Source organism: Vulpes vulpes, chromosome 16 (genome assembly GCF_048418805.1).
Source record: "Vulpes vulpes isolate BD-2025 chromosome 16, VulVul3, whole genome shotgun sequence".
Classification (NCBI taxonomy): Eukaryota; Metazoa; Chordata; class Mammalia; order Carnivora; family Canidae; genus Vulpes; species Vulpes vulpes.
This window is the reverse complement of record NC_132795.1, coordinates 56625304-56653088: the sequence shown is the minus strand read 5'-3', so window position 1 is coordinate 56653088 and position 27785 is coordinate 56625304. Positions and strand designations below refer to the sequence as shown.

Here is a 27785-nt window from a genome sequence, read left to right as displayed (position 1 = left end):
ACGGAATAAAAAGCATGAAGATTGTCTCTATGAGCTTCTGTGGCAATTTCTCTGAAGTTTACCTCAAGTTGTCGGGCTTAGGCAAACAACATTAAGAGACATTTAGAAGTAGAATTTAACATCCACAAAGGTGGGTTATCGAAACATCATTTTTCTCTCTGAAATAACCCTAATTTCTAGAGATAGCCAAATCACGACTCATTTATTTGAAAAACAAGTCCAGTTTTAACAAACTTGGAATCATTATTTGCATAAGCTCAGCAAGAACAACGATTGATCGTATAGACCATTAAACCTGTTTTTCTGGAACATTTTATAAGGAATCTCTAGCTTGAACTTTTAGTAGCCTCTCCAGGCAGAGCCAAGTCAAGCACTCGCCTCCAGCATGCCTGCAATACCTGTAGATGTGGGCAGATTGCTCTTCATCTGGTCCCCAGTTATCCTGAGGTTCTTGTACCTGTCAGGAGACGACGACATTCTTTACTCACCTGGTGACGCTGCTGGGAACTCTGTAACAGGTATCAGGCCAACTGTTCCAAGGGGCTTTGTGGTTTTATGCACGTCTCTCTCAAATATGACATTCCAGTGAAAGCCTTGGTAAAATAACCAATGTTTCCAATGCTCCCCTATTACAGAGAGAACAGATTCTTATTGAACTTATGCAAATGACCATGATTGTCATGGAAGAAAGAATACTCACTGAGACCTTTTGAATATCAGAGGGTTTAGGTCGACAGAAAAGTTAAATGCTTCAATTTGTTCATAAGTGAATGCTTTATCAAATTTCTGTAAGTCATAGGTATCTTACTTAAGAGAAAGTTTCCTTATTCTGGAAGCACAAACATGAGAGAACCAGCAGTGTTTCAAACAGAAGTCACAAAACCACACTCTTCTACTTAGTTCATTTAGTCCCATGTTCCTAGTTCTTGTTTAATTCGAATGCAGCTTTTTAGTTAGTTCTGGAAATTCTTACCCATTCAGTTTTATGATCTTAAAGATATCGCATACCTGTATTCGTCCTAAAAATCCTTTATAAGAACCTTCTTCAGGGGATCCCTGGGTAGCGCAGCAGTTTAGCGCCTGCCTTTGGCCCAGGGCGCGATCCTGGAGACACGGGATCGAATCCCACATCAGGCTCCCGGGGCATGGAGCCTGCTTCTCCCTCTGCCTATGTCTCTGCCTCTCTCTCTCCCTCTCTCTGTGACCATCATAAGTAAATTAAAAAAAATTAAAAAAAAAAAAAAAAAAAGAACCTCCTTCAGGATGAGACACCGTGTCTCTTGGCCCCAAGTTGACCTCGACCTACCACAAGGTTCCTTGACCCGCTGCTGACATCTGCTCTCTCTTTTCTAACCCCCCGACCCATGCTTTTTTTTTTCCCAGATCACCACGGTTCCAACACCACCTTTAGAATTTCATTGGTCTCTCAGTGCACCTGGCCCCCAAAAGCACCAGCAACTTGCCAAATGTTCCCCCACCCTTCTGCCATCGTCCCCACCACCACCATCATGAGGAAGTCATCATCTAATGAAGGTCAGTCGACTGGAAGACAAAGGTGAGTTGAGGCAGGAAAGAGTCCATTCTTTTTTATATATATAATTTTTTATTTAAATTCAATTTAGTTAGCATATAGTACATTATTTGTCTCAGGGGTAGAGTTTCATGACTCATCGGGGGCATATAATATCCAGTGCTCATTCCATCACGTGCCCTCCTTAATGCCCATTACTCAGTTACTCCCCCACCCCCCACCTCCCCTCCAGAGACTCTCAGTTTGTTTCCCAGAGTTAAGGGTCTCTCATGGTGTGTCTCCTCCTTGTTTTCCTCTTATTTTTCTTTCCCTTTCCCTATGTTCACCTGTTTTCTATCTTAAATTCTATTTATGAGTGAAATCATGTGGTATTTGTCTTTCTCTGATTAACTTATTTCACTTAGCACAATACCATCTAGTTCCATCCATGTTATTGAAATGGTAAGATTTCATTCTTTTTTGATGGCTGAGTAGTATTCCATTGTGTGTATCTACACATCTTTATCCACTCATCTGTTGATAGACCCCTGGCCTCTTTTCAGTGTTGGACTATTGTGGACATTGCTGCTATGAATATTGGGGTGGAAGCCTGGGTGGCTCAGTCAGTTAAACATCTGCCTTCAGCTCAGGTCATAATCTCAGGGTCCTGGGATTGAGCCCTGAGCTGGATTTCCTGCTCATGGAGGAGTCCACTTGGCCCCCTCTCTCAGCTCCTCCCCACCCTCCCCATGGCCTCTCTCCAGTAAGTAACATCTTTGAAAAATAAAATAAATAAATATCGGGGTGCACATGCCCTTTGAATCACTGTGTTTTTATCATCTGGATTAATACCTAGCACTGCAATTACTGGGTCATAAGGTAGCTCTATTTTTAACTTTTTGAGGAACCTCCACATGGTTTTCCAGAGCAGCTGCCCCAGCTTGCATTGCCACCAGCAGCATCAGAGGGTTTCCCATTCTCTACATCCTTGTCAGCATCTGTTGTGTCCTGATTTGTTCAGGCCATTCTGACCAGGGGGAGTAGAATCTCATCATGGTTTTGGATTTGTAGGAAGGGGTCCACTCCTGCCAGCGCGTCACCACGGGGAGGGTCGGCAGAGGAGCACTTCTCGCATATTCCAACCATTCTCGCTTGAGTATTCCTGGCCTCGCTGCTTGTTCCTGCGCGCCCCTCTTTCCCCACATCCCCCGTGTCCTCTTTGGTATATTCCCCTCACTCTCTCCATCCCTGTCTCCTCATTCCAGCCCCATGTCCCTTCCTCCCTGGGACCCCCCCCCCCAAAAAAAAAACTGAATAAACCCTGCCGTCACTGGGCCCAACTAATCTAATGCTAAACTCTGGAATGCCCCCCCAAAACGTTATTTTGCCCCCCTCCCCTTATAATAAAGTCCCTCTATGTCTTTGTCCCACACTCACCCCTGCTCCGTCCCTGCTTGGAGGTCATGGAGTCAGCCCTACATGAGACTCTCATAGAGCCGTGTGAGCAATTCCAACTTTCTCTCCAGCTCCTGGGCGTGCTGCCTCAGCACTTCGGCTGACTCTGCCCTTGCCCCTTCATGCAAGTGCCTTGACTCTTTTACAAGGCTGGCCACATCCATCAGAAGGAACACACCTGAGCTAGCCATGCCCAGAAACCGGATTCCTTTGGTCATTGCCAGAGCAGTACCTCCAAAAGCTTTCTGCACCAGACTGCCACTTCGAACTGAGACACTCCTACCTGTCATGAGGCGCCTGGCCTTGTCTACCAGGTGAGGTTGGACTTTGGCTACCTTCTTGGCACTATTATTCTTTGCAATTTTTTGCAGATTTTTAATGAGAGATCCTAAAGAAAGAATTTTGAGCATGGTGTTCTGCAGACCCAATCCAACTCTGTCCCCTTGATCAATACCAGACACCAGGTCACTGGCTTCAGCTCTTGCAGACGATGTGTTTGAGTATTCCACAAGGCTGGTGGACACGTGAGTCACAGTAGCTGCGACTCCCAGCACCGATCCAGTTGTCAAGAGTGTCAGACTGAACCCTGCTGTTACAGGTGCCAGACCCAGACCAAGGATGCCCAGGAGGCCAGACGCAGCACCGGTGGAGCTCGCTACCATGTTGGAGATGGTGCAGCGCTTGTGGACCTTGTCAACCTCATCTGCAAGCTCACGGAGCTTTCTTATGCGGTTCTCAAGCTCCACTTTCAACTGGGGAAACACATTCAAAAAAGTCTCCCTAGCCAGGTCTTCGTCTTCCATATGCATGTGTCCTGTCAGGTCATTCAAACCTTCATGTTGTGTGTCAGCCTCCTCCCTGAAACAGCGAAGGTCTAGTGAGTAAGAAAGACTGATCTGTCAAATGGGCTTGATTTGATCTATCCTACGTAAACCACAGAAAATGTTTACTAGAAATCGAACGGAAAAGAATTTTACAAATGTAAAGAAATGTTTCTGCAGTGTTAAACACATTCTTCCCATTGTTCATGTTCCGTAAGACACAGTCAGGTCGGGGAAAAATAAGTCCATGTCATCTGAAGATGCTCTTACGCGGTGGGTATTTGAGGAAGATGCCTCTAGAGTCAAGGTCAGGTAAGCCGGTCAGTGCCACAGTGTTTGTAGACTGGGAACTCAGTAGATGAACACAGGGAAGTGGGGTGGGAGCAGAAAAACCTTTGTTGGGAGGCTCTTCGTGTGTACTGAAGGATTAACCTTACCCACAGAGGCCTGCCCTTTGCCTTTGGCACTGGAGGTGAGCTCTAGGCCCTACCTAGGATGTCAAGGCTGCTAGAATGATGATGCCTGGGCCTCAGGCTACTGGACAGCCTGACAAGACGATGTATGATGAGGGCGTTGGGTCATGTGCTGTCAGTTCTGATCTATGGAAGAACTAGAAACTAAAAGTGTTAGTATGACCTCTAAGTGGAGCTGGAGATCACCAGGTGGCCATGCAGGGAGCATGGGACTGAGCCCCAATAAAAGTCTATACCCTGAGCCTCGGGTTGAAAAAGACTCTCTCCATGACCAAACATTACTCAGGCTCTTCTGAGCCCTCTGCCCGACCAGGCCTTGCCGTTGGTCTTCTGTGCTCTGTCCTTAACAGCCTGGAGTGCTCAGTCTTTGCAAGAACCCTGTTGGATCAGGTTAGTAAGAATCCCCCCACCTTCATGTCTCCTCTTAGTGATTATTCATCCCCAGGCCCCAACCTGCTCCTTGACTAAATCCCTAACTATCTTGCTGTAGTCCTAGTTAAGCCGGATCTCACTGCCCTATGACAAACACTCTCTGGACACCTACAACATGAATTAAGTCTTCTTTGCCATTTTAATAAGTGTCATGATAATTGTTTACTTTCACACCGAGAGCTTCCCTGCTGGGCAATGCTCCACATGCTATTGTTACACACTGAATACAGGACAGTAATGCATCCTGAGGACAATTGAAGCTTTGCACTGGAAACCCTCCAGGCCTCTGCCCCAAGTGTCTCTTTCCTTGGCTGAAGGTAACCTGTAACCTGCCCTGTGACACAGCATTACCGAGAGTGACAGGTCTCAGTGAGCTCTACAAGTGCTTCCAGAGACTCATCCAATCTCGGGTGGTTTGGGGAACCCCACTGCCACAATTACCAGTTGGTGCCAAAAGTAAGGGCAATTGTAGGGAGAGTGCTCTCAGACTTTACAGTGTAGCTCACTGTGGGAACTTGGAATTAAAGAAAAAAAAAAAAACCCTCAGAGCAAGAAGGGATCTTAATGATCATTTTGCTTGGCACCTGCTCTGTCATCCCAAGCATGATGTCCTCTGCTGGAGCCCAGCCACTGCCCCAACTGACTGAGAAGCAGCACACCTGCTCCCTGGTTCCCTCAGTCTCTCCAGTGCACATCACTGACCCTCGACCCAGCACCCAGCACACCCGACCTCATAGGTGTCACCAACCTAATTCACATCTTAGCTGGTGACAGCTTCGCATGCATGTCCACCAAGACCATGTGCAACTTGACAAAGAGATCTTGAGAACCTTCTATCTGAAGCACTAAGCCAAAAAAGACCTGCCTTTGGGCAAGCTGGTGGAGGAAGTACTTTCCTCTTTGGTGGGCACTTCTGAGTCTCAGAATCCCTTAATGAGGACAGAATTGGCAAATGCCCCTCTGGAGCTGGAAGCTGTCACATAACCACACTAACTCCCACTGGCCTGGCCCTGCTCTATGTAGACGACAAGAGCTTCCAACTGGTAGTCAATACTCCCAAACTCCCAGGCAAAGCATAGAGGAAACACCTTCCTATAGCCCCGGATGCCTGGGGGGAGGAGATCAAAGAAGCAAGAGGAAAAATGTCCCCTCTCCCTCTCACAACATCTCTGCTAGGTCCAGGGCCTCCTCAAGTTTTGTGCCCTAGAGCTTCACCCAGGCCCCGCTCTGCTGCCCAATCCTACCTGGTCCTCCAACCTAGAACCCCTTGTCCATCCTGACCACCAGGATGGCAGGTACTGATCCAAGCCTCCTGGGCTTTTGGACGGGATCATGGCCTTTGGATCCTCACCTTTGACCTTGCAATTCACACTGAGACCTTTACCACAATCTTATCAGATTCAATTCTAGCTTCCATTGAATAAATGGCAAATCTGAGACTCCAAGACATACAGACCCAGAGACCCCCAGGACTGGGCAAAGATAAAATCAGGATCCAACCCAGTTCAGTCCAATTCCAGTTTCTCCACAGACTGATGTGTCAGTATTCTTCTGAATTGTCCCAGAGGAAGTCCTGTTTAGCCCTCATCTCATGGAAGAAGACCCATGGCCCCTGACTTCTCCCAGTAATCCTCTGAAAAGTTAACATTAATTGAGTACCTACTCTGTGTCAGTCACTATGCTAAGTAATTTACATGCATTATCTTAGTTTCTTCAGGATAAAATTGAACAGTTGAAGAGACCAAGGCAGAGAAAGTTCTACTTTATGTTAAGGTCCAAGGTCACATAACCTGCCCTCTACAGGTTTCCCTTCTCAATCCGAGGCCATTCACTGCCAGTGAATATCATGGAAGACATATTCCTTTTGGATTGTTGAGAGGGAACATACTCAACCTCCACCCCAGGATCCTGCCAATTAGAGATGGGGGTGACCATTGTGGGGCATCCCTGAGGTGTTACCTGGGCAATGAGGCCACAGCCACAGCCACAAATCTCTCCCAGGCTTCATGGTCGTTCAATAGGTGATGCAGTACTTCTGGGCTCACGGTGTTCTGGAAATACGCAATAGCATCCTCAAGAAAACTTTCGTTCTCTAGATGGAAAGAAAGAATGAAGGGTTGTTTAGTTTTTTTCTTTTTCCTGTTACACTAAGAGAGAGAGAAAACCAGGGCGTAGCTGGAGGGAAACCACAGCTTCAAAGCTATGTATTTATGGATAAAGGAGGGAAGAGCTGAGAACTGGCCTAGGCAGGGGTACTGAGATCAAAGAATCAGTTCCTGCTCTGCTTTCAATACTGATAAGCAGATGCTTAGTTGGGACACAGGGCAAGTGCCCTAATATAGCCATCGGGGTGGGGAATGCTGGGAGAGAGGAGGTAAGTAACAGGTTCCAGGTCAAGAGGAGAGTAACAATACTTAGGGAGGACATCCAGTGTAGCAGGTACTGGCCCAAACCACATAAACACAGTATATTGATCCTCATAACAACATAAGGAAACATCCACATTTATAGATAAGGTAAAGTAAGGCACCCAGGTCACACAGGTGGGTTGTGGCAAAGACCCGACTGGGGGCCTGGTCGGTGTCCCACTGACCCTCACAGAGCAGTCAGGCTGGCAGTAGGGTGAGAGCTGGAGGGAATGGCCTCTGTTGCAAAGCCCCCAGTCATCCTGAGCCATGCTGGAGGCTTGACCAGGGCAAGAGGGCAGGAGAGGCCTCCAAGGTTGCCAGTCTACCTCCCCTTGCACCCTACCTCAGGACCCCCTCTTTCTCTTTCTGCTGTCCCCCAGGTCTTTGGGCTGTCCTTGCCTTACTTCTGGGTCATTGAAAGGACAGCAGGGGGAAGGAGAGAAAGTGATCATCTCAGCCAAGACCCTGAGAAGGCAGGAGGGAAGTGTCCCTACAGACCCTGTGGTGGGGACTCCCCTTGACCCCTCTTGGGGGCTCGATGACACTCTCAAGGGACTGACTCCTCTGTAGGTTAACTCAGCTGGAGGCATCCCCGCAATACCAGGCATCTTCCAGAAAGTAGAAGGTGACTACCTGGGGAGAGTTCACGGCCTTCCGAGGTCATGGTGCCAGCAGTGGGATCTGAGGAGTTTCCCTACAGTCTTGTCTGTGTCTCAGCTGGAAGGAGGTGTTGCTTCAGCCTTGGGGAAGAGAGAACAAATGGTGGGGTCAAATGTGAGCCAGCTGTGGCAACAGGGAGCAGCCAGGGTCCAGGCCTCTGGTGGTTCCCTCTGGGATGGCCACAAATGCCAAAATGGACTTAACCCCATGTGTTTGTCCACTGGCCTCGGCTGGCTGCTACTTAAGGAAGGTTCCTCACCTCACTCCAACTCATTCCCAAGCCAAGTCAGAGTCCTGTCCTCCTGTTGGGGCACAAGGAGAAGATAATCAGACAAGGAGACTGCCATCTGAGAAGCTACGGAAGCAATAAAACCAAACATAGAAGAAAAGATGGGAAGACATGTTCTGGAAATTCCTTGAGGTCAAGAACATGTGTGTTTCCTAATTGATAATAGCTAATACTGATCCACTATCTAGGACAGGCAGGGCTCCTTACTTCAACAACAACAACAACCAAAAATAAGCTGGACTAAGTAAAACATTTAAAAAATGACATCAAAAGAATTTTGTAATATCAATATAATTTCATGAATAAATAAATAAAATAAAATAAAATAAAAAAATTTTTAAACCTTGAATCAGTGTCCTCAGGGAGATCAGAAAGGTGTTTTCTTCATAAAATGAGAATAAGATGCACTGAAAAGGGCAAAAAAAAATTAATGGGACCAAAAAAGAGATCTTGGGTATTAAAAAGTGACCAACAAACTAAAGAAGTCTAAGGAAAGGTTGCAAAAGCTAAGGAAAACTTCCAGAAAGTGAAATGAAAATGTGAAAAAATAAATGGAACTAAACAGGAAATGACAAGTTACCTTTCGCAGTCTTTTCTTAGAAAATCACTTAAGGAAGAGCTGCAGGAAAAAAAAAAGTTTGTGTGCTTATGGGGGAAGTTGACAGTAATAACCAAGATGGAAAGATGTGAGGGATCCAGGAAACAGGAAACAGAACATAGGGAGAAAGGAATCCAAGGAATACAGCAGGGCATACAGCAAGCCTAGGGAACCACCAGCCCAGGATGGAATAAGAAGTGAATAGTTCTGTGGGGTAAGGGGACTTGATCTAATACCTCACATAATGCACAGTTGTAAAGAAATTGAGGAAATGTTGAACGCAACATGGCAAGGTGCAAAAACAAAGGCAACTAGAAAATTACGAAAAACTAAAGCTGTGCAAGGAAGCATGTGCAACTGTATTTCACAAGTTACCTCTACAGTAAACAATACTGAAAACAACACAAAGATGTGAACAATCTTGTTTGCTTTTTCACTTTAAGAACACAAGAGACAAAAAAAAAAAAAGAACACAAGAGACTATTAAATAAGAGAACTAAATGCCCCCGTTGCCAATCAACATGCACCTAAAGTACAATAGCAGAAGCTGAGAGGTGAAGCATGAAGAGAGGAGAAGGATTAATATCCTCATTTCACAGAGTGCGGAGTCCAAAAATCCTGAGTGCAATTGAGAGGCTAAGAAATAAAGACATAAGAAAAAAAGGAAAAAGAAACAAAGGTGTAATTAAATTGCGACCACTAGAAGGGTTTCTTTTTTTTTTCTTTGTTTTTCTTTCCTTTTTTTTTTTTTTTACTAGAAAGGTTTCTAATAGAGGATATAATATTAGGGTTATATTATTAGGAGAAGGTGGAAAAGTGTGTAAAAGAAAGTATAAAAATAAGTGAAACTCTTCTCTGTCCTGGTAAGAAAGAACTTTTAAATATCACAATTTAAAAATTACAGTTTAAAAATCAAGGGAAAGAGATTAGCTCTAGTGGTTGAGGACTACCTGCATTGCACCAGGCACTGTTCTAAACGCTCTGTGTGAATTAACTCATATACTAGTTCTCACCATGACTCTGTAAGAAAAGGAACCGAAGCTCTGAAAGGTTAAATAATTTATCCAAGCAGCCGGCTAGTGCCAGAGCCGGGACTCAAATCCAGACTTCCTGTCTCCCAGAGCCGACTCTTGCACCTATTCTGTTTCCAGTGTAAGAATATCACTTAAAGATCTTGATGAACCACGTAAAGAAAAAGCAAAAAATTAAAAGCACCTGCGTTTCATTGGGAAGGTGGGTGGGCATATGGGTAAAAAAAGTCAGTTAGTAGAGAGGGAATCTGTACTCTCCAGGAGTGGCCCTGGTGGCTTCAGGCTGAGGGGCACTGACCAGAAGGCCATGGTGGACGCTGTGTCAGGACAGGAGCAAAGCAGAAACACAGCTGTTGGGTGATCAGGGCAGGCCCAGCGATGGGGGCACACAGCTCCCAGCAGGTCCCTCTCTCTGTCTCCAAGCCACTGTGGCTCTGCTCGCATCCTGCCACCCATGCATGGCCAGCTCTTTGCTCTCAGCTCTGGCCTTCACAACGCATTGGTTCTCCTGGCCTTGCTGTGTCCTGCCCACCAGGTCCCACACACCTCCACACTCCTCCAAGGCCACTGACCACCCCCTCCGCCTGCTGCCCCTCTGGGCCTGGACATCAGGGACGAGTTTACTGGTTGTCTTTGCAGCAAGGGCTGGCTGTCCGGCCCAGCCTCGGCCAACAAGATGCAAGGGGACCTCAGGTTAGGGGGGGTCCCTTGACCCTGGAGACGGGGGAGGGGCAAGGCAGCCAAATGATACCATGAAGCCCAACGACCAAGAGAAGAAGGAGGAGAACCCGGGGTGACACCAGACGTTTGCCAGAGGTCCATCCGTCCTGTCTTCTGCTATTCTCGGCCTGGCCCTGCCCTCGGCCTGGGCCTCAGCTGGCCTTGGAGGCCAGACTATGCTCCCTCCTGCTTGCTTGGTACCCGGGGTCCTCGGCCAGCCGGCGGATAGCTCAGTTCCCGGCAAGGCCGTCAGGAGGAGAAGGAGGGAACCCGACTGCACGGCCTGGACAGGACAGGGGCCCTCCCGGCCCCACCGGCTCTGTCTAAGCTCCAAGGCAGCAGGACCGAGATCCTCACACAGCATCACCCTGCAAGTGGCTTCGGCCCCTGCTCCTGGGCAGGAAAGGGAGGAGGAGCCAGAATCAGCCTCACACCCCTTGGCCTGGCCCCAGGCCCCCACCCGCACACCCCTGTGTTCCTCTCTGCTCCCCACCTGCACGTCGCCTCCGTCCAGGCACCCCACGCACCCTTCCTTCCGGCTTCTATTTTTCTTTTTTAATTTTTATTTTAAGGAGGCTGCAAGCCCAATGGGGGGTTTGAACTCACCACCCTGAGATCAAGAGTCGCAGGCTCGACCTGCCCCGGCCTTGCTTCTGATCACACCTCAGCCTCCACGCCTTGGCTTAGGCAGCTCCTTCCGCCCCGGGATTCCGTCCCCCACCTCCCTCACCAGGTCAGGGTTTGGAGCCCCCCTCTCTGCGCTGAGAGGCTCAGGAGCCCGACCTCCTCCTCCCCTGCCGGTTTCCCCCACTGACTGACCCTCCGGGTTCCCCTGAATATAAGCTAGAGAGAAAACGCTACAAATGTCCTGAAGAAATATTAAAAGAAAAAAAATAATGTTGAGTTGGGGAATCGTTCCTAGTCAGGATGGAAATCTCGGATGCAATAAAGGGAAAGTTTCAGTGATCTGACCTGTTAAAAATTTAAAATTGCAAAGGGCACCATGAACAAAGTCAGCACAGCGAGAGGCCAGGAGGTACTAGCCAGGATCTGAGAGCAGAGAAGAGCTGAGCGGGCCCCAAACACGACAGATCCTATGAATCAGCGTGAAGAAACTGAAGCCAAGTTTTGAAGAGACGTGAACAAAGAATCTCCAGGGAAGGGACTCACCCAGGGTCACACAGTCTCCTAGGGCGGGCGGGTGCACAGGAACACCAGGGCTTCCGATGCAGGGGTCTGAGGAGGAAAGTGACTTTAACCATCCAAAGGCCTCTAGGTTTGTCTCTGCCGGCGGAGACACACAGATCTAAGCTCACACCCTTAGAGTGGTGCCCACAGGTCTACACTTCGGCGTTTTCAGATTATGAAGTCCACTGGCCTCTGCTGCGACCACAGACCCTTAACACCCGCCTCCACCTTTCTTTCTTTCTTTCTTTCTTTCTTTCTTTCTTTCTTTCTTTCTTTCTTTCTTTCTTTTCTTCTTTCTTCTCTTTCACTTTTAGTATCTATTCATGAGTGACACAGAGAGGCAGAGACATAGGCAGAGGGAGAAGATGAGGGGCTCCTTCCCAGGACCCCAGGACCACGACCTGAGCCTAAGGCAGACACTCAACCACTGAGCCACACAGGTGCCCCTCTGGCTCTTTTTTTTTTTTTTTTTAAGAAGTTATTAATGATTTGAGAGAGAGGACAGCGAGCAAGCAGCAGGGCTAGTGACAGAGGGAGAAGGAGAAGCAGGCTCCCCCCTGAGCAGGGAGGATGTGGGGCTCCATGCAAGGACTCTAGGATCATGATCTGAGCCAACCAGGCCCCGCCCCCCTCTTTCTGATGGGGACACACAGGCCTCTCCTCTCTTCCTGCCCCACAGAACACGGAAGAGAGGGCCCATTCGGGGAACGGGGGGAGCAAAGCCCGGCCACCCCCCTGCTCTGTCCCCAGGTCACGGTCATCCCACCGTGGGCAGTCACTCCCCCTCAGGTTCCCTGCAGGTCTTGGCCCTGAGCAGGCCTTCAGAGACAATGTGGGCAACACAAGGACCCCAAATCCTGGTACCTCAAGACAACCCACCGGAGCCTTTGCACCCCACAGAACTCCTTTGCTGGTCAGCCTGGCAGCAGCACCCTGGGGGCACCCCAGAGGCTCTGACTCCCCTCCCCTCCTCCACCTCTGCTTCCTCCCAATTCCCCAAAGGCATGAGCTCCCCGACCTGCCCCTGCCCTCTCAGCCTGGCTGGCTGTCTGGAACCCTCTGGAACCTGGGCTGAGCACTGTCCCCCTCCCTCTCCACTATTTGGGGGCTCAGGGGGAGGGGGGAACCTATCAGAGGAACGAACCCGGGTTCCAATCCGGGATGTGTCCCTGCTTAGCTTAGGGCCTGGGCTGGAGCTCCAGGTCACAGGGATCCTTTCCTTATAGAGTGGCTTGGAGGGTGAGCCGCCGGGCCGGGCCCCAGCCCCCAGCTTACCAAGGGCTCTTCCTCACACTCAGCCCACCACGTCCAGCTGCTCTCAGCCGTGGGGACCCGGTCGCCGCTGGGCGTCTTGCGGGAACCACACAGCTGGGCCCAAAGAGATCAGGGCCCCGAAGGGAAATGGAAACCCCCACTGCTCGTGGTGAACCAATGACACCCAGGCTCATCCGGAGCCCGCCCTCCCTGGGCAGTCCCCGGCCGCCTCAGGAGCAACCGCGTCCCTGACACCCCCCACCCCCCACACCACAAGCGTCCCCCTCCACCCTGTGGCTTCCTGCCCAGCCCCCTCCTCCCTGTCCTCCCACCCCACTCCCCCCCACGCCCGCCTTATTCTCCTTCCTGCCCCAACTTACCAGATGCTCCCTGCACACCTACCACTTCACTTCACAGCCACTAAAGGCCTCACCCACGTGGCTCCTAGGCACCTGGTACCCAGATCCCGCTGCAGGAGCACCTGCTTCTGCCATACATCAAGGCCCAAATCTAGCATCACCGCCTCTGAGAAGCCCTCCGCACCGGCCTGGCAAAGTCCACGGTCCCTTACTCTGCTCCCATGGGCCCTGGGGGAGGGTTTAGCTCCCCGGCTTGGCCGCCAGGTCCCGGTCTTCGTGCCACCACCGTGGATCTAACCTGGTGTCTCTAGACTTGTCCCTGATGTCAGGGACACCCCAGCAGGCCCATCCTTGGTGGCCAAGTGCTGTTTGCTCGGGTGCAGACCTTGTGGGAGAGGAATGAGGGTAAGGCTGTTTTCTCAAAAAAAAAAAAAAAAAAAAAAAAAGGCTGTTTTCTCTCCACCTATTTCCACTTGATGTAAGATCTCTTTCTCTTTCTCTTTCTCTCTTCCAGGAAAGCTAGTGTTTCTAGGAAACAGAAACAGCCAGCGAGGCCTCCTTCCCACTGGGAAGGCAGATGCCCAACAGCTGAGTCACACAGGCGTCCCTTAGCCACCATGTCTAAAACAAAGGAGCATGATGGGTGGGTGGGAGGTGGGCAGCTCGGCTCCTTCCCTAGCACAGTGTTTATGGAGATGGCTCTCTTTCAAGGGGATCCAACAGCAATGAAAACCTAAATCATGGTTATGCTCCCTTACAAAAAAGGGAGGCACCTGGCCAGCTCAGTCCATGGAGCTGGCGACTCTTGGTCTCAGGGTCATGAATTCGAGCACCATGGTGGCTGTGGACATTACTAAAAGTAACTTTATACTTAAAATCCCCAAAACCAAAGAATAACAATGATGGTGGTGCTGGCCACAAAACATTGTGAAAGTATTTAATGTTACTGAAGTGTTGGGCGCCTGGGGGTTCAGTGGTTGAGCGTCTGCCTTTGGCTCAGGGTGTACCCCGGTGTTCTGGGATCGAGTCCTGCATCGGGCTCCCCGCAGGGAGCCTGCTTCTCCCTCTGCCTGTGTCTCTGCCTCTGTGTGTCTCATGAATAAATAAACTTTTAAAAAGAACACTACTGACGTGTATGCTGAACAATGGCTATGATGGGAATGCGGGGGTGTGCATATTTTACCACCATAAAAAAATTGGAGGGAAAAAGCCAGTCACCAAAGTACAAATACTGGATGATTCTACTCATACGAGGTACCTGGCACCCTAAAGTAATTAAACTCCTAAAGACAGCACAGCAGTGGTTGCCAGGGGGTGACCAGGGGACAGGGGCCTAATGTTGAGTGGGGATGGAGTTTCATTTTGGGAAGATCAAAAAAGTTCTGTAAGTGGACAGTGGTGATGGTCACAGAACAGTGTGAATATGCCTAATGCACTGAACCGGACACTTAAAATTGGTTAAAATGGTGGGGTGCCTGGGTGGCTCAGCAGGTTAAGTGGCCAAATAACTCTTGGTTTCGACTCAGGTCACGATCTTAGAGTTGTGCAAAAAAAAAAAAAAAAAGAGTTGTGCAATCGCCCTCTGCCTTGGGTTCAGAGAAGAGTCAGCTTGGAGATTCTCTCCCTCTGCCCTTCCCTCTGCTAATGCTCTGTTTCTTTCTCTCAAATGGAGGAATGGATCTTTAAACAAATTTTTTTTAATTAAAAAAATTGTTAAAATGCACAGATCTAGAGGATATGATGTTAAGTAAGTCAGTTAGAGAAAGATGAATGCCATATGATTCCACTCATCTGTGGAATTTAAGAAACAATACAAATGAACAAAGAAAAAAGAAACAAAAATGAACTCCAGACTCTTTTTTAATGTTTCAAGTTTTTATTTAAGTCAGACTCTTAAACACAGAGAAGACACACTGGTGGTTGCAGGAGGGAGTCGGGCAGGTGTATGGGGGGACAGGGGAACAGGATGGGGAGAGCGATTGTCATGATGAGCACTGAGTAACGTACAGAACTGCTGAATTTCTGTATTATACACCTGAAACTAATGTAACACTGCATGTTAACTATACTGGAATTTGAATTTTTAAAGTTAATTAATTTTTTAAAAGAACGCACTTCTTGTGATGCATGTTGAGAAACAGAAAAAATTGTTTCATCATATTGTGCACCTGAAACGCATATAAGACTGTATATTAACTATACTTGAATAAAAACAAAATAAGAAACGAAAAATAATAAATCCCTAAGCCCAACCTTGGTGGAAAAAAATAACAGCACCTGACTCCTCCGCGAGGGCTGTGCAAAGCATTCTCCCACATGACGGTATTCGCTACAGCAGTCCCGGGAGGAAAACTTTTCGCATCCTTGTCTCACAAAAGAGAAGCCTGTGGTTCAGATGGCTGAAACGACTTGCCCACGAAGGGGGGAGCGGGTCTGGCCTCCCTGGTTCGTGTTCTTGGCTCCCTGGCTGTCCCCCGTGAAAATGTGGGACACAAACCATCCCCGAAGGTGGAGGGGAGCCTGCAGCCCGAAGAAGGCAGATTGGAATTGTCTTGACATGGGAGGATGCTTTCCATGTAGGGATTTTATCCTCTGCTGTCAAGAAAAGAAAGAAGATCCCTCCCTGCTCAGCCCTGACACGCTACCCACCACTGGCAGCCAGTGAGCAACCGCACCAACCTTGAATTCCTCTTCTTCCCCATGGAGCTTGTGTTCCAAACAACCCTCCCGGATTTCCTCCAAAAAGGGAATAAAAGCTACCTCGCCTTTGTCTCTCCTGACTTGCCATGGTTTGCTCTGAACTGCCATTCCTCTGTTGTTCTTGAATAAACTCATTTTGCTGGTAAAATGGCCCTTTTATTTTTAAGGTTGACAGCCCAGAGGGAGAGAAATCCTTAAAACCCTCAAGTATTCTAAAAATGTGGTTTTCAGCCCTAAGTTCTCCCTGTTGGCTGGAGATGAGTCACAAAACTTCCAATACCACGAGAACTGGCTGCTGGATTTCAGCCGGCCAGTGGGCGCACCCGACAGTCTGAGTCCCCAGTGGCCGGGCCGCAGGGGGTGGGGGCTAGGGCTGGCTGGGCCCATGTTGGCCCACAGCCCCTGGCACAGGTGTCAGGTGCTCCTGACCCAGCTCCCCACCTCCAGGGGGTCGGACAAGCTGCCCTGAAGTGCTTCTGTCAGGGCGCTGTAGGCCTGAACCCCGCTGTGTCCAGGTCTCCCTTCCACAAGTGGTGGAGACTTCGGAGCATCACACAGCCCTGCTCAAATGCCCCCCTCCCAGCTTCTCACCACACCTTGGTTTCCTTGCTTTTGGAAAGCGTACATACCTGACTGTGGTACTGAGGGGATGAAGAGAGGAAGGGAGGAACTGTGCTCGGCACACAGTAGGTGCTTAATTAATAAGAATTGCAATTTCCTGAGCACTCGCTGTGTAGCTCAGGCACTGAGCAGTCCCAGTATCTGCATGACCTCCGTCCGTCTTCCCAGCACACCCTTGAAGGCGTCTGCTGTCCCGGTCACCTCCACGTTCAGACGAGGACACACACGGACTTGAAAATCAAGTCCTTTCCCCCAGATCATGAAGCTGCCCGTCACCGACTCCCTTGGTCCTGCTCGTCCAGAACTCAGCTCCGGAGGAACCTCCAGAGAGCAGGCTTTGTCTGACAGTGAAGGAAGCTCCTGGAACTCAGCACCTAGGTCCGTGTCCCTAACCCCAGTCAAGCACACGTAGGTACTCAGTAACTGAAGTCAGCAGAAGTTTCCAGGAGATCCTCTTAGCGCCCTTGCCCCGGGCCCAGCCTGCCTTTTGAGCTTACCCTTCCCTGCACGACCACCGCCCCTCATCCAAGCCTGTGCCTCAGCCATGTTGCACTTCCAGAAGCTTCCAGAGATGCACAAAGTAGGTACCCACTGCAGAAGCCCAGCACAGTCCCATCCAGGCCACCTGCTTGGACACACAGACACCACCAGACACAGGGTCATAGCACATGGTTCTCTTTATTGTGACGCTCAGTGGAAAACATCTGTAAACCAGCTTACTGTAGTGGTGACAGCTGTAACACATGCTAAGGCACTTTTAAAATATAAAAAAGGGGTGGGGCTGGGAGCTCCGTTCACTCCTTTGTGACAGCAACTGGGACCTGAATTCAGAGCTTTTTAGCCATATGTAGCTTTCATATATCATCATGACTTCAGTTGGTTTTTCTTTAAAAAAAAAAAAAAATGCCTTCTTTGCTATAAGTAAGTCTAAATGCAGCATATACAAAACAGTTAGGAATACAGGTAAATTCAGCAACCAGTGTAGACCAGTGTAGGACAAGCTACTCTCTTCTAAACATGGTTCCAAAGGAAAGGCAGTGATAAAGACTTGGAATTTTATCATTTATTATAAGGGGAGGGAAACTTTTTTTTTCCTTTCAAACACAACCGTGCAGATGACAGATTTTTAAACCATACCGAGTCCTCGGTGCAGATAGTCTACAATCGGGCCCCAGTCTCTGAGTAGGTACAAGGTCATGCGGGAGGGCCACTGGCCCTTTGCAATGCTCTGGCTGTCAGACTCGGGACAAGTCCCTTAACCATTAAATATATTTGGTCCCCAAGAACGTTGGGAGAAGCCACTGCTGGCCTTTCCAGCTTGGCCCCGAGGCCCTGTCTGCTCGGCCTGGCCCCGCTGTGGCAGGGGCAGGCTGCCCTCGGCAAAGGAGGGAAGGGGGTCGTCATTGCACTTGAGACACTTTAGAAACAGGAGGGGACAGTGGCGCTGCCCAGAGCAGGTGGGGAGGAACGACTCTCCTTCCCCGCCCCCCGCAGTCTGTGCCCCGCACAGAGGTGGCGGCCCTGGGCCTGCTCTTCCCCAATCACCCAGGGCCCACGGGAGTCGGGCGGGGGGGGGGGGGGGGGGGGCAATGGGGTGGAGGTCGTGAGGTCGCCGTGTGTGATTGCCAACAGCAAAGGAGGAGGGGGAGCTGGTGGCGGAGGTGGGGGAAGGTGACAACTCTCCTGGGGTGTCGGGCTATCAAAACTTCTTAGTCTGAAGAAAAATAGATTCGTAGAAAACTCTTTGCCCCTCCCCGGTGGCCCGCCCTCCTTGCCTCGCCATCTTGTGCTTTTTTGGCAAGAGAGGGCCAAAGATCCTGCTGGTCACTCTGTTCCCAGGCCAGTGGCCCAAGACTCTGACTCTTTGGTATCAGGTTCTGGGGGTAGGAGGGGAGCAGGAGGGGGCTGCAGCAGAGAAAGCCGAACGCCCTGGAAAGGCCTGGGGTGGGGAGCGGGCAGGGAGGCACAGGCCTGAGGTCCCCTGGCCTGGCGGGACTGGGTGAGGAGGTCATAGTCACAGCAGTCCCAAGAAGGTGGACGGGGTGCTGTGGGGCTGGAAAGGGGAGGCGGAGTCGTCTGTCGGTCTGTCCGTCCGTCTCGGGCAGCCGGAGGAGTGGTTACTCGGCAGCTTTGGCCTCAGCCCCGTCCGCCTTGCCGTCCACCTCCTCGTCTGAGCAGTCGCCAGCACCTTTCCGGGCCACCCGGCGGGGCACAACAAACGGCAGGTCCCCTCGCCTGGGGGCAGAGGCACAGGGTCAGCAGGGTCGCTAGGGTGGCCGAGTACCGCTCACACACTTCAATGCCATCTTTAGAGGGACACGAGGCCCAGACATCCGACAGGGCCTCGGGCCCCCCGGCCTCCCACTTTACCCCAGAACACGGGTGCACAGACGTCACCTTTCATACAGATGCTCAAATGGCATACAAAATGAGGTGAACCCAAGAGGTCACCGAGTGACCATCCTGTAAGCACATCCCAGCACCTTCTGATCACACATAAGAAAGTTAATATTTGTTGTGGGCCAGAATGTTGGAGAGAAGTGAGAATCCTGGAGAAAAAGACCCTCTGCCTCCACCACTTGAACTTCTTCAGTGGACCCGCTCCTCGGGATCCACACCACAGCCCCCCAGGGGCGCAGGCCTAGATGGTCAGGGCCCTGGGCCACACCCAGCCCATGCGTGCCAGGGACCGGCAGGCCACCTCGGGCCACCACTGGGGCGAAACACCCAGCCTGGACACCTTCTCATGAGGTTTGGAGCTACCAGGCCAAGTGTGCAGACGAAATGGGGACAAAGGACCCCAAGAGCCGCCGTGCACCCGGAAGGCCCGGGAGCGGTCCAGCCGCGGAGGACAGCGCAGCATGGGGCGCCTGGCCACTGACCGCCAGGGCACAGATAGAACCAGCTCTGGAAGCTTTGTCCACAGTGCACCCTTCAGAGCCCATGGGCTTCGGGGAGGGGAGACAGGGCTCACCTGAGCTTGTTCTTGAGGGAGCTGACCTCGCGGTTCATGGCATCGGCGGTCTCGGTGGCGTCCTCCAGCTCGCGCTGCAGCTTCCGGCGGGAGGCGTTGGCCCGCTGGGCCTCCTCCTCGGCCTCCTCCAGCTGCCGCTTGAGTTGCTTCAGGCGGGTAGATGCCTTGTCGGCCTGCAGAGACAGGCGGCCGCGGCCCCGGTTAAGGACGGGGGCGCGGGAGGGTCCCGGGGCCCCACCGCTCGGTGTGCACACACACCTGGTCCTTGAACTGCTCGGCGTTCCTCCGCTCGTCATCCACCTGCAGCAGCACGTCCTTGAGCTTCTTCTCGGCCCGACGCACCTGCTTGCAAGCTGCCTGGCGCTCCCTGCGAGGCACAGACGAGGCGGCTCAGGGACCCTCCTTCACAGGGTCCGGCCACCTGCCAGCAGCCGGATGAGCTGTCCTTAGACCTCGCTGGCATCTCCCCCACCTGGAGGCTCTGAGGCTGAGGAGGGCGCTCGTCACTGAGCACCCACGACCGTCGGTCTACGGGAGGCATGGTGACCAGCTCCATTTCACAGATGAGCAAAAGGGCTCAGGAAGGGAGGGGCACAGTCCCAAGAGCATGTATGTGGCAAGGAGAGGGAAAACTGAGATTTGGGGCCTGGGGCGACCTGCCCATTACCACCAAAGAAGCCTCAGTCTTACTGAGCCCGCAGACTGGCTGCCCGATGGGACAGGAACCCTCACCTCTGCTGATTCAGCCCCCAGGGACAGTCACCAAAGCCCCCAACTGCAGAGGTGGGCCGTGGGCTCCTCGGTGAACTCCGTGAAGCTCAGTGGAAGGGATGAGGGCGGGTCAGGAGGGGACATGGGCCCTGGGACTTGGGATTCGGGCAGGCACAGAGCACCCTGCAGGTTGTTGCGGGTGATGGACAGGAACACCTACTTGGTCTCGTTGTCCAGCTGCTCCTCCAGCTGTGCGATCTTGGCCTCGAGGGCAGTGATGGAAGCTTTGTACTTGGACTTGACGGTACCCTCCATCTCCTGCAGCTTGACCTTGAGCTCCTTGTTCTGGCGCTCCAGCTGCTGCCGCGCGTTCTCGTTCTTCTGGGCGTGGCTGCGCTCGAGGTTCAGGTCGGTGTTGATCTGGTCGATCTGTGGGAAGGAGGGCAGGTGACCTCGAGGAAGGCTGGGCATGGGGGGCAGGGAGCACGATGGGGCAGAGGTGGGGCCGCTGGGTCCCACAGAGCCCCAAGCTCTGGGCCCTCCCAGGGTAGGGAGCCCTGCCACAGCCAGGGTCCAGAGAGGGAAACCAAGGGAGGCTGTTGCAGGTGCCAGGATGCACTGGGAGGGGCACCCAGGGGCCCGACCCTGCCTACCTGCAGGTTGGCCTTCTTCAGCCGATCGTTGACCAGCTCCGTGTTGCCCTGCTCCTCCTCCAGCTCCTCCTCCAGCTGGGCAATGCGGGCCTCCAAGCGCCGCTTCTCCTCCAACGCCAGAGCTCTGGGTGAGGCAGGGAGGCAGAGTGAGACGGTGCCTGTCCCGGAGGAGGGGCGCCCCCCACCCTCAGCTGAACACACCACGCCACGGCTCACCCCTTGCCGCTGCTGTTGGCGATCTCGTCTGCCAGCTCGTCCCGTTCCTGCTGGGCCTGGCGCTTGGCACGCTCGGCAGCTGCCAGTTCCTGCCACGAGAACCCAGACCGTGACCCGCTGGGGCCGCCCACCTGAGGCCGCGCAAGCCCCCTCCCCCGTTCCTGGCACTCTACAGCACCATGCTCCCCAAGCCCCCCAAGCCCTGGCCCTTCCTCTCGAAACCTCTCCCAGGTCTGCCTCCTCCACGAAGCCCTTCCTCATCAGCTCCTCTGATTCCTTCCACTGAGGCCACAGCTTAGGCACATGTTTGCAGAGCCCCTAGATCTAAGTGTGGGAACCAAGTCATGTGCTGGGGATGTAGACATAAATAAAAAACCGTCCTTCCCTGACGGGAGGCTGGTTCCTCTGCATCCCAGGGAAACCAGAAGTCAGAGGAACGAGGCAGGGATGGGAGTTAGGGCAAGAGCACGGGGCCTCTGAAAGCCAGGTGGGTAAGGTGGTCTCAAGAGAGACCCACACATGACCTCAGAGGGAGGGATCACCTCAGGCCAGGCAGGTGAGAATGGACTAGGACAGGCCTGGACACCCAGCCCAGCAGGAGCACCGGGTGGCCAGTCAGCTCACGCTGTAGACCGCCTAGGGTGGAGGGGAGGCCTCTGGGATATGGCTCACAGGTGACCGACAAGGCGGTGCGGGTCTGGGAAGGTTCCCCCTTGACAGGAGCCAACGCCCAACAGGAGGTGGTGATTATCACAAAGCCTCATTTCACGCAAGGGAGCTGGCCCCAAATGGCGACAATTTAATTCACACAGCGTTTTAATCACACCAGGGAGCCCAGCTACTTAATGAAACCCTGCAGGGAATTGTTTCACGAAGCCAAAACCACCCCCAACCCACTGCTGGAGTCAGGCTAGTTCGCTGCCAGCTGCGCTGGGTGGCCCAGGCTGGCCCAGGCTGGCTGGGTGGAGGCCCTGGGTGGCGGCTCTGGGCTGCCCCCTGCTGGTGACCCCGAGAGCCCCTCTGAGGCCCGGCCCACCTCCTGCAGCTGGATCATCTCGGCCTCCATGCTCTTCATCTTCTTCTCGTTCTCCTTGGCCTGAGCCAGGATCTCCTCACGGGAGGCACGCGTGTCATCCAGTTCCCGCACGCAGTCCTTCATCTGGGCCTGGGGTGCAAGGACAGGCTTGGCACCCTCACCACGGCCACCGCCCCTCGCAGGGATGCCCCACCCCTGGAACCTCAGGCAGCCCTGCAGCCCGGAGCCATGTTCAACCGACTTGGCGGTAAAAGGGCAAAATAATAGACAGTCGTCTCTTTTACCCTATGCCATTTTCACATGATTTTGACCATCAGGATTTACCAAGCACACCTCTGGCAGCGTTAACGCCGCTGGCTACACCTTAACCAAAGCTGCAACTTGGGCCACACTTTCTACAACTGGCTGTTGACCTGAATGCGGCACTCTGACACCATTCCCGGGACACCTGCCACTCTAGGTCAATGCCCACCTGCCAGATCAGCCCCCACTACAGGGTAGAAACACGTCTCCTTTGTTCTTCTCCCATAATTCGTTTTAACTCTAAAGATCTTGCTCAAATAGGGTTTTTTTCCCTCTTCTGCAGATAAATCCCAAATTGAGATTCCCTGGGCCACAAGGCAGCAGAAAGAATTGCCACCAGCAACAACGGCATCTACACCCTAGGACCTCACCAATGGCCCCGACTACATTCTTCCTGTGGCTGCTCTTCTGGGTGCGATGTGGTTTCGGATAGCTGTTTCTTAGAATTTTTTTTTTTTTTTTTTAAGTTTCTTAGGATTTTTATCTTTAATGCTTATCTTGATGAACACTGAGTTCAGACATACCGACACATCAGTGCATCGTATGCCTGAAACTCATAAATAACACTGTATGTTAACTACGCTAAAATTATTATTAAAGTACAAGAAGGAATACATGAATAGACAAGACTTGTGATTTTTAATCCTTGATGAGGGGAGTATCTCCTAAGTATGTGTCCTGTGCTCTGGGCTGCATGTGGGGTTCTGTGCTCAGCTCAGAAGCTTCACTCACTGTCCACCAAGACCGGATCAGGTTGGGAGCCAAGGCTCTCTCTGGTTTACTCTGGAAACCCGCCACCAACTGACTACCTCCCTAACGTCACTGCATTTCGAGGTTTCCATGGCTTTGTTTCCTTGTTTACTAGACACACAGTCAATGATCTCAGCGCAGCTTTGCTTCTGTTTTGCTTCCCCTCAACCCCAGGGCCACAGTCTCCATCTGCGAGACAGGGCTAAGGGCACCCCATCTGTCCGCGGAGAGGGGAGGGTGGCACCTCTCAGCATGTCCCGAAACCATGCTGCTGGCCCAGCCGACCTCACCTGCAGCTTCCGCAGCTGCTTGATGGCCTCGTCTCGGTTCTTGTTGGCGGAGTCGATGTGGGCCTCCAGGTCCTTCAGATCCATCTCCAGCTTCTTACGAGCAGCCACCGCCATCGAGCGCTGCTTCTTCTCATCCTCCAGCTCAGCCTCCATCTCCCGCACCTGGGGCACATGCCAACAGCTTGGGAGGCTGCACCCACACCCAGACCCAGGCCCGCTCTGAGCCCGGGTGGGCTACACAGGGCCTCTGGGGGCCCATGAAGGTTACTGGCCTTAAGGAGAAGATCCCTGAACACTGAGACAGAAGAGTGGAACATAAGGACAGGGGAGGAGGTGTGGACAAGGAGCCCCCAACACAGCCCAGGGAAAGGGGAGCCGGGGCGGGGGGGGGGGGGCCGTCCCCAGCATGCCCCTGCCCAGAGCTGTTCTCGGCCTTGTTCCAGGGAAGGGCAGTGGGAGGGCCTCCACACCTGTCTGACCAGCTGCTTCTTTTTCTCCTCACTCTGCTCGTCGCGGCCCTGCAGGTCCCGCTCGAACTGGGCCTTCATGGCCTGCAGGTTGACCTCCAGCCGCAGCTTGGCGTCCTCGGTGGCCTGCAGTTCGTCCTCCAGCTCCTCTAGCTGGGTCTTCATCTCCTCCACCTGCTGCTCCAGAGCCCGCTTGGACTTCTCCAGCTCGTGGACCTGCCACCCCAACCACCAAGGAAGGCTGAGTCAGGAACAGATGGACAAGGTCCCCAAGGTCCCTGACCTCAGGGTTCGCTCAGCCCCTAGTCCCTTGTGACTTCCCCACTCAGGTCCCTCTGGAGCCCTGGTGGCTGACATGGTACTCACGCTCTTGCCGACGTCGTCCTTGGAGCTCATGAGGTCCTCCATCTCAGTGCGGAACTGTTTATTGAGCCGCTCCAGCTCCGCCTTCTGCTCCATGGCCTCCTCCAGGGCCCGGGCCAGCGACAGCGCCTTGGTCTCCTTCTCCCGGGCCTCCGCCTCGGCCCGGTCACGCTCCTCCGCATACTTGGCAGAGATGGTCTTCTCCTCGGCCAGTAGCTGGGGAAGAGGAGGTCACCGTGAGCATGCTGACCTCAGGTGGGCTAAGCACCCGGACCCAAAACTCCTTGGGGAATGAGCATCCTAAGTGCTGATCTAAGGGGAGGGGAGCATGAAGAGCCGCCACAAGGCCATCACCCAGGGTACCCAGCGGGCTCCAAGTGGGGCACATGTCGTCCAGTGTGTCCTCGTAACCAGACAAGGTGATCTCTGTCAGCACGCTGTGAGGTCTGTTTAGTTTGGATTATTTGAGAATCATGATTCTGTACGTCATATGGCGACCCTTCCATGAAAACCCACAGGAAGCATGACACAAGAAAGGCCCTGTTCTCCTGAACAACCACTTGGTGTTTCCTTTAAAACCCATGTGGAAAAAAAAAAAAAAGAAAAAAAAACATGTGAATCGGGACGCCTGGGTGGCTCAGTTGGGAGCCTGCCTTCAGCTTAGGTTGTGATCCGGGATCTAGAATCAAGTCCTGCGTTGGGCTTCCTGCGAGGAGTCTGCTTCTCCCTCTGCCTAGGTCTCTGTCTTTCATGAATAAATAAATAAACCTAAATAAATAAATACATACATACATACGTACATATGTGAATCTGGTTGCTTAGAGGCCCAGGCCCCACCTGCAGCCCTCATCAGAGATGCCCAGGTGTTCACTCTCCGTGAGGGCCCACCATGGCCAGACATCGTCTCCCCATCTTCCCAGTCCCTCTTGTCCCGGTACCTCTTTATTCCCCAAGGCCCTTAAAGGGCCAGGCCATGAATGCTCTAGACTTTGCTGGACTCTGCTGCAGAAGCACGGAGCAGGCAGAGACAGCCGCAAACAGGGGAGCATGATGGAATCCAGCACACCTTCACCCCCAGCACAGGGGCACAGGGCTGCACTCGGCTGGTTTTGCCGACCCCTGATTTATTCTATTTTTCTATCCTACCCCACAATCTGGGTCTCTGAAAGCTGCCTCAGACCTTGTGGAATGAGGTGGAGGTATGCCAGATAAATAAAAACCCTACATAATGGGGGTGTCTGGCTGGCTCAGTAGGTAGGACATGCACCATCTTGGCCTTGGGGTTGTGAGTTCAAGCCCCATGTTGAGGGTAGAGAAAAAGAAAAAAGGCAGGTGGGGGGGATTCTACATACGAATAAAACTGGTTCCATAGAAACAATCTGAAAAATGTAATAAATGGGAAAGAGGAAGAGATGCCTTGCCGTGAAGGGGACCCGTGTGCCTGCCCCGCGGCCTGTGCCAGGTGGGAAATGAACGGTGGGGGGGTGCCTGGGGCCCACACCTGGTCAAACTTCTTCTGCTTCTTCTCCAGGTTGGAGGCGGTCTGGCGCTGGTGGTCCAGGTCCACGAGCAGATCGTCCAGCTCCTGCTGCAGCCGCGTCTTCGTCTTCTCCAGCTTGTCGTAGGCGGCCACCTTCTCCTCATAGCGCTGGCCCAGCCCCTCCAGGTCCTTCTGGAGCTTCCTCTTCGCTTCTTCCGCAGTCTCCAGGCACCCCACACCATCCTCCATCTTTTTCTTCATGTCCGTCACCTGGGCAGGAGTGTGGAGTTAGGGAGACAGCCCCGTGCCCCAGGGCAGTGGCAGCTGGCCTACACCCCATGAGCGGAGGCCCAGGCACGGGGATGCCCCTCTTCCATGGGGGCAAGAGAAATGGGGTTTCTGCAGAGGGTGTCTGCCCAGTGCATGCAGTCCCGGGGAAGGCCTCTCAGTCGAGACATACACCAAGCCTCTTGTTTCTTGTTTTACAGACAAGCCCAGAGAGGGGAGCCTCCTCCATCGGCCTCTGCCCAGGGACAAAATCTGTCTGCTGGAGGCAGGAGCTCTGGGGAGACCCACCCCGCAACCCCTCTTGGCACCCACAGACAAAACTGCCTTGACGCACACACATGGGCTACCCCACCCAGACTGAACATGGACTATGGGCCACCTCCAGGAGGTGGTGTAGATCTTCTGGCCCAGTACAAGGAGGACCCAAGATAGGATGTGCAAAACAGGGCTCTTGATCTATTTCTGGTTGCAGACCCTCTGGGAGTCTGGGAAGAAACTATAGCCTCCTTCTTATAATGACGTTTTAACAGGCATAAAATTCATAGGATCAGCAAATAAACCAATACAGAAAAATGCAGGTGATGGCGGTGGTGCTGGCATGGCTTCCTGCCTACGTTGGTGGTACAAGAAAATGCTACACATCTGTCAGGTTGGTGGAAATACAGACCTGATATTTCCTCCATCTAAGCTGACAGACCCCTGAATTCTACCTGGGGACCCTGGCTAGGAGGTTCTCCAGCTGGAGAGGGCAGGAGGTCCTGCAGGAGGACACCCGGCTTGGGGCAGGCCTGGGCCTCCTCTGCCCCTCGGGCCTCCCCTGCTATGTCCCAGGCGCCCCCTGCCTCCTGGACCCCCTCTGTCCTCTGGGTCTCCCCTGTCCCCCGGCCCCCCCCCACCTCCGGGCCCCCCTTACTCCCAGGCCCCCTCTGTCCCCCGGGCCTCCTCAATCCCCCAGGCCTCCTGTCCCCTGGCTCTCCCGTGCCCCCTGGACCTCCTCTGTCCCCTGGGCAGGCAGGTGCCCAGCAGGAACTCCCCAGCCTGCAGCACCCCTGAGTCATCTGGGTGGCACGCTGATAAGAACCTGGGCATGGAGGGTGGCAATCTGCTTCTCCAGGTTCCGCTTGGCCTCCTCCTCCTCTTCCAGCTGCTCCTTGAAGGAGTTCTTCTCATCCTCCATCTGCTTCAGCTTGGTGCTCAGGCTCAGCTTTTGCCGGTTCTCCTCCTGAAGCAGCTCCTACACCAAGGATGGGGGGGCCGTGTGTGCTCAGGAGGCGCAGGGTCAGACCCGCGTGGGCCCCACACCCCCAATGGGAGGGAGGAGCTGATCCCTTGGATCCAGCTGAATTCCTGGTTGGGGGGGTGGGGTGGAAGATCCCATGGATACAGGGGAAAACGGGGCATCAGAGGAGCTGGGACCCGCTGCCACCTTTACCTGTGTGTCCTGAAGCTGGGACTCCAGAGCAGAGAAGTCCTTGGTGAGTTTGCTGGACTTGCTGTCAGACTGGGTGAGGAGACCCATCACATTGTCCAGCTCAACCTGTGGTGTGTCGGGGAGAGATGGGACAGGAGGGACAAGGCACATGATTGCTCTGGCGCCACCTCAGCAGTCAGACAAAGGGGAACTGCACCCCGAATGCCTCGCTGACAAGCCAGTTTGGGGGGCGGGGGGAGAGAGAGAGAGAGAGAGAGAGAGAGAGAGAGAGAGAGAGAGGTGCACAGGCGGGGGAAGCCCTGG

The 27785-nt window shown here is 52.8% G+C and overlaps 2 protein-coding genes across 5 annotated transcripts in view; both read right to left on the bottom strand.

The window, feature by feature from the left end:
- Positions 1 to 1830: 1830 nt before the first annotated feature.
- LOC112929157 (apolipoprotein L2-like) lies at positions 1831 to 13589 on the bottom strand. Of its 4 annotated transcripts, none has more exons than XM_072742102.1 (8): positions 13220 to 13589; positions 11568 to 11633; positions 8629 to 8667; positions 8392 to 8455; positions 8019 to 8061; positions 7733 to 7839; positions 6651 to 6783; positions 1831 to 3823 (listed from the first exon to the last, which is right to left on the bottom strand). In XM_072742102.1, exons 6-8 carry the CDS (start codon positions 7761 to 7763, stop codon positions 2986 to 2988), a joined length of 1002 nt encoding a protein of 333 aa, XP_072598203.1. In that variant the 5' UTR covers positions 7764 to 7839; positions 8019 to 8061; positions 8392 to 8455; positions 8629 to 8667; positions 11568 to 11633; positions 13220 to 13589; the 3' UTR covers positions 1831 to 2985. The 4 variants fall into 4 exon arrangements, with proteins under 4 accessions (XP_072598203.1, XP_072598202.1, XP_072598201.1 ...); XM_072742101.1 differs by lacking the exon at positions 13220 to 13589 and adding an exon at positions 12861 to 12970; XM_072742100.1 differs by lacking the exons at positions 8392 to 8455; positions 13220 to 13589 and adding an exon at positions 12861 to 12970.
- A 3589-nt stretch (positions 13590 to 17178) lies between these two features.
- Positions 17179 to 27785, bottom strand: part of MYH9 (myosin heavy chain 9) — a 90563-nt gene continuing 79956 nt past the window's right edge. The window contains exons 29-41 of the mRNA XM_072742099.1: positions 27483 to 27587; positions 27132 to 27284; positions 25784 to 26032; positions 24286 to 24498; positions 23923 to 24135; positions 23453 to 23614; positions 22110 to 22238; positions 21074 to 21162; positions 20858 to 20981; positions 20425 to 20633; positions 19752 to 19860; positions 19494 to 19666; positions 17179 to 18754 (exon numbers count right to left, since the gene is read on the bottom strand). Coding sequence (XP_072598200.1) covers positions 18637 to 18754; positions 19494 to 19666; positions 19752 to 19860; positions 20425 to 20633; positions 20858 to 20981; positions 21074 to 21162; positions 22110 to 22238; positions 23453 to 23614; positions 23923 to 24135; positions 24286 to 24498; positions 25784 to 26032; positions 27132 to 27284; positions 27483 to 27587 — 2046 coding nt within the window. The 3' untranslated portion in view covers positions 17179 to 18636. The remainder of the gene's footprint in view (positions 18755 to 19493; positions 19667 to 19751; positions 19861 to 20424; positions 20634 to 20857; positions 20982 to 21073; positions 21163 to 22109; positions 22239 to 23452; positions 23615 to 23922; positions 24136 to 24285; positions 24499 to 25783; positions 26033 to 27131; positions 27285 to 27482; positions 27588 to 27785) is intronic.

Bases quoted from the DNA above. Each gene is read 5' to 3' on its own strand.
- LOC112929157 (XM_072742102.1), bottom strand. From the start codon at position 7,763: ATGACCTCGGAAGGCCGTGAACTCTCCCCAG. The intron at 6,784-7,732 runs GTAGTCACCTTC...CTTTCCATCTAG, and splicing joins AGGCCGTGAACTCTCCCCAG to AGAACGAAAGTTTTCTTGAG. The intron at 3,824-6,650 runs GTAACACCTCAG...TCGCTGTTTCAG, and splicing joins GCTGTGGCCTCATTGCCCAG to GGAGGAGGCTGACACACAAC.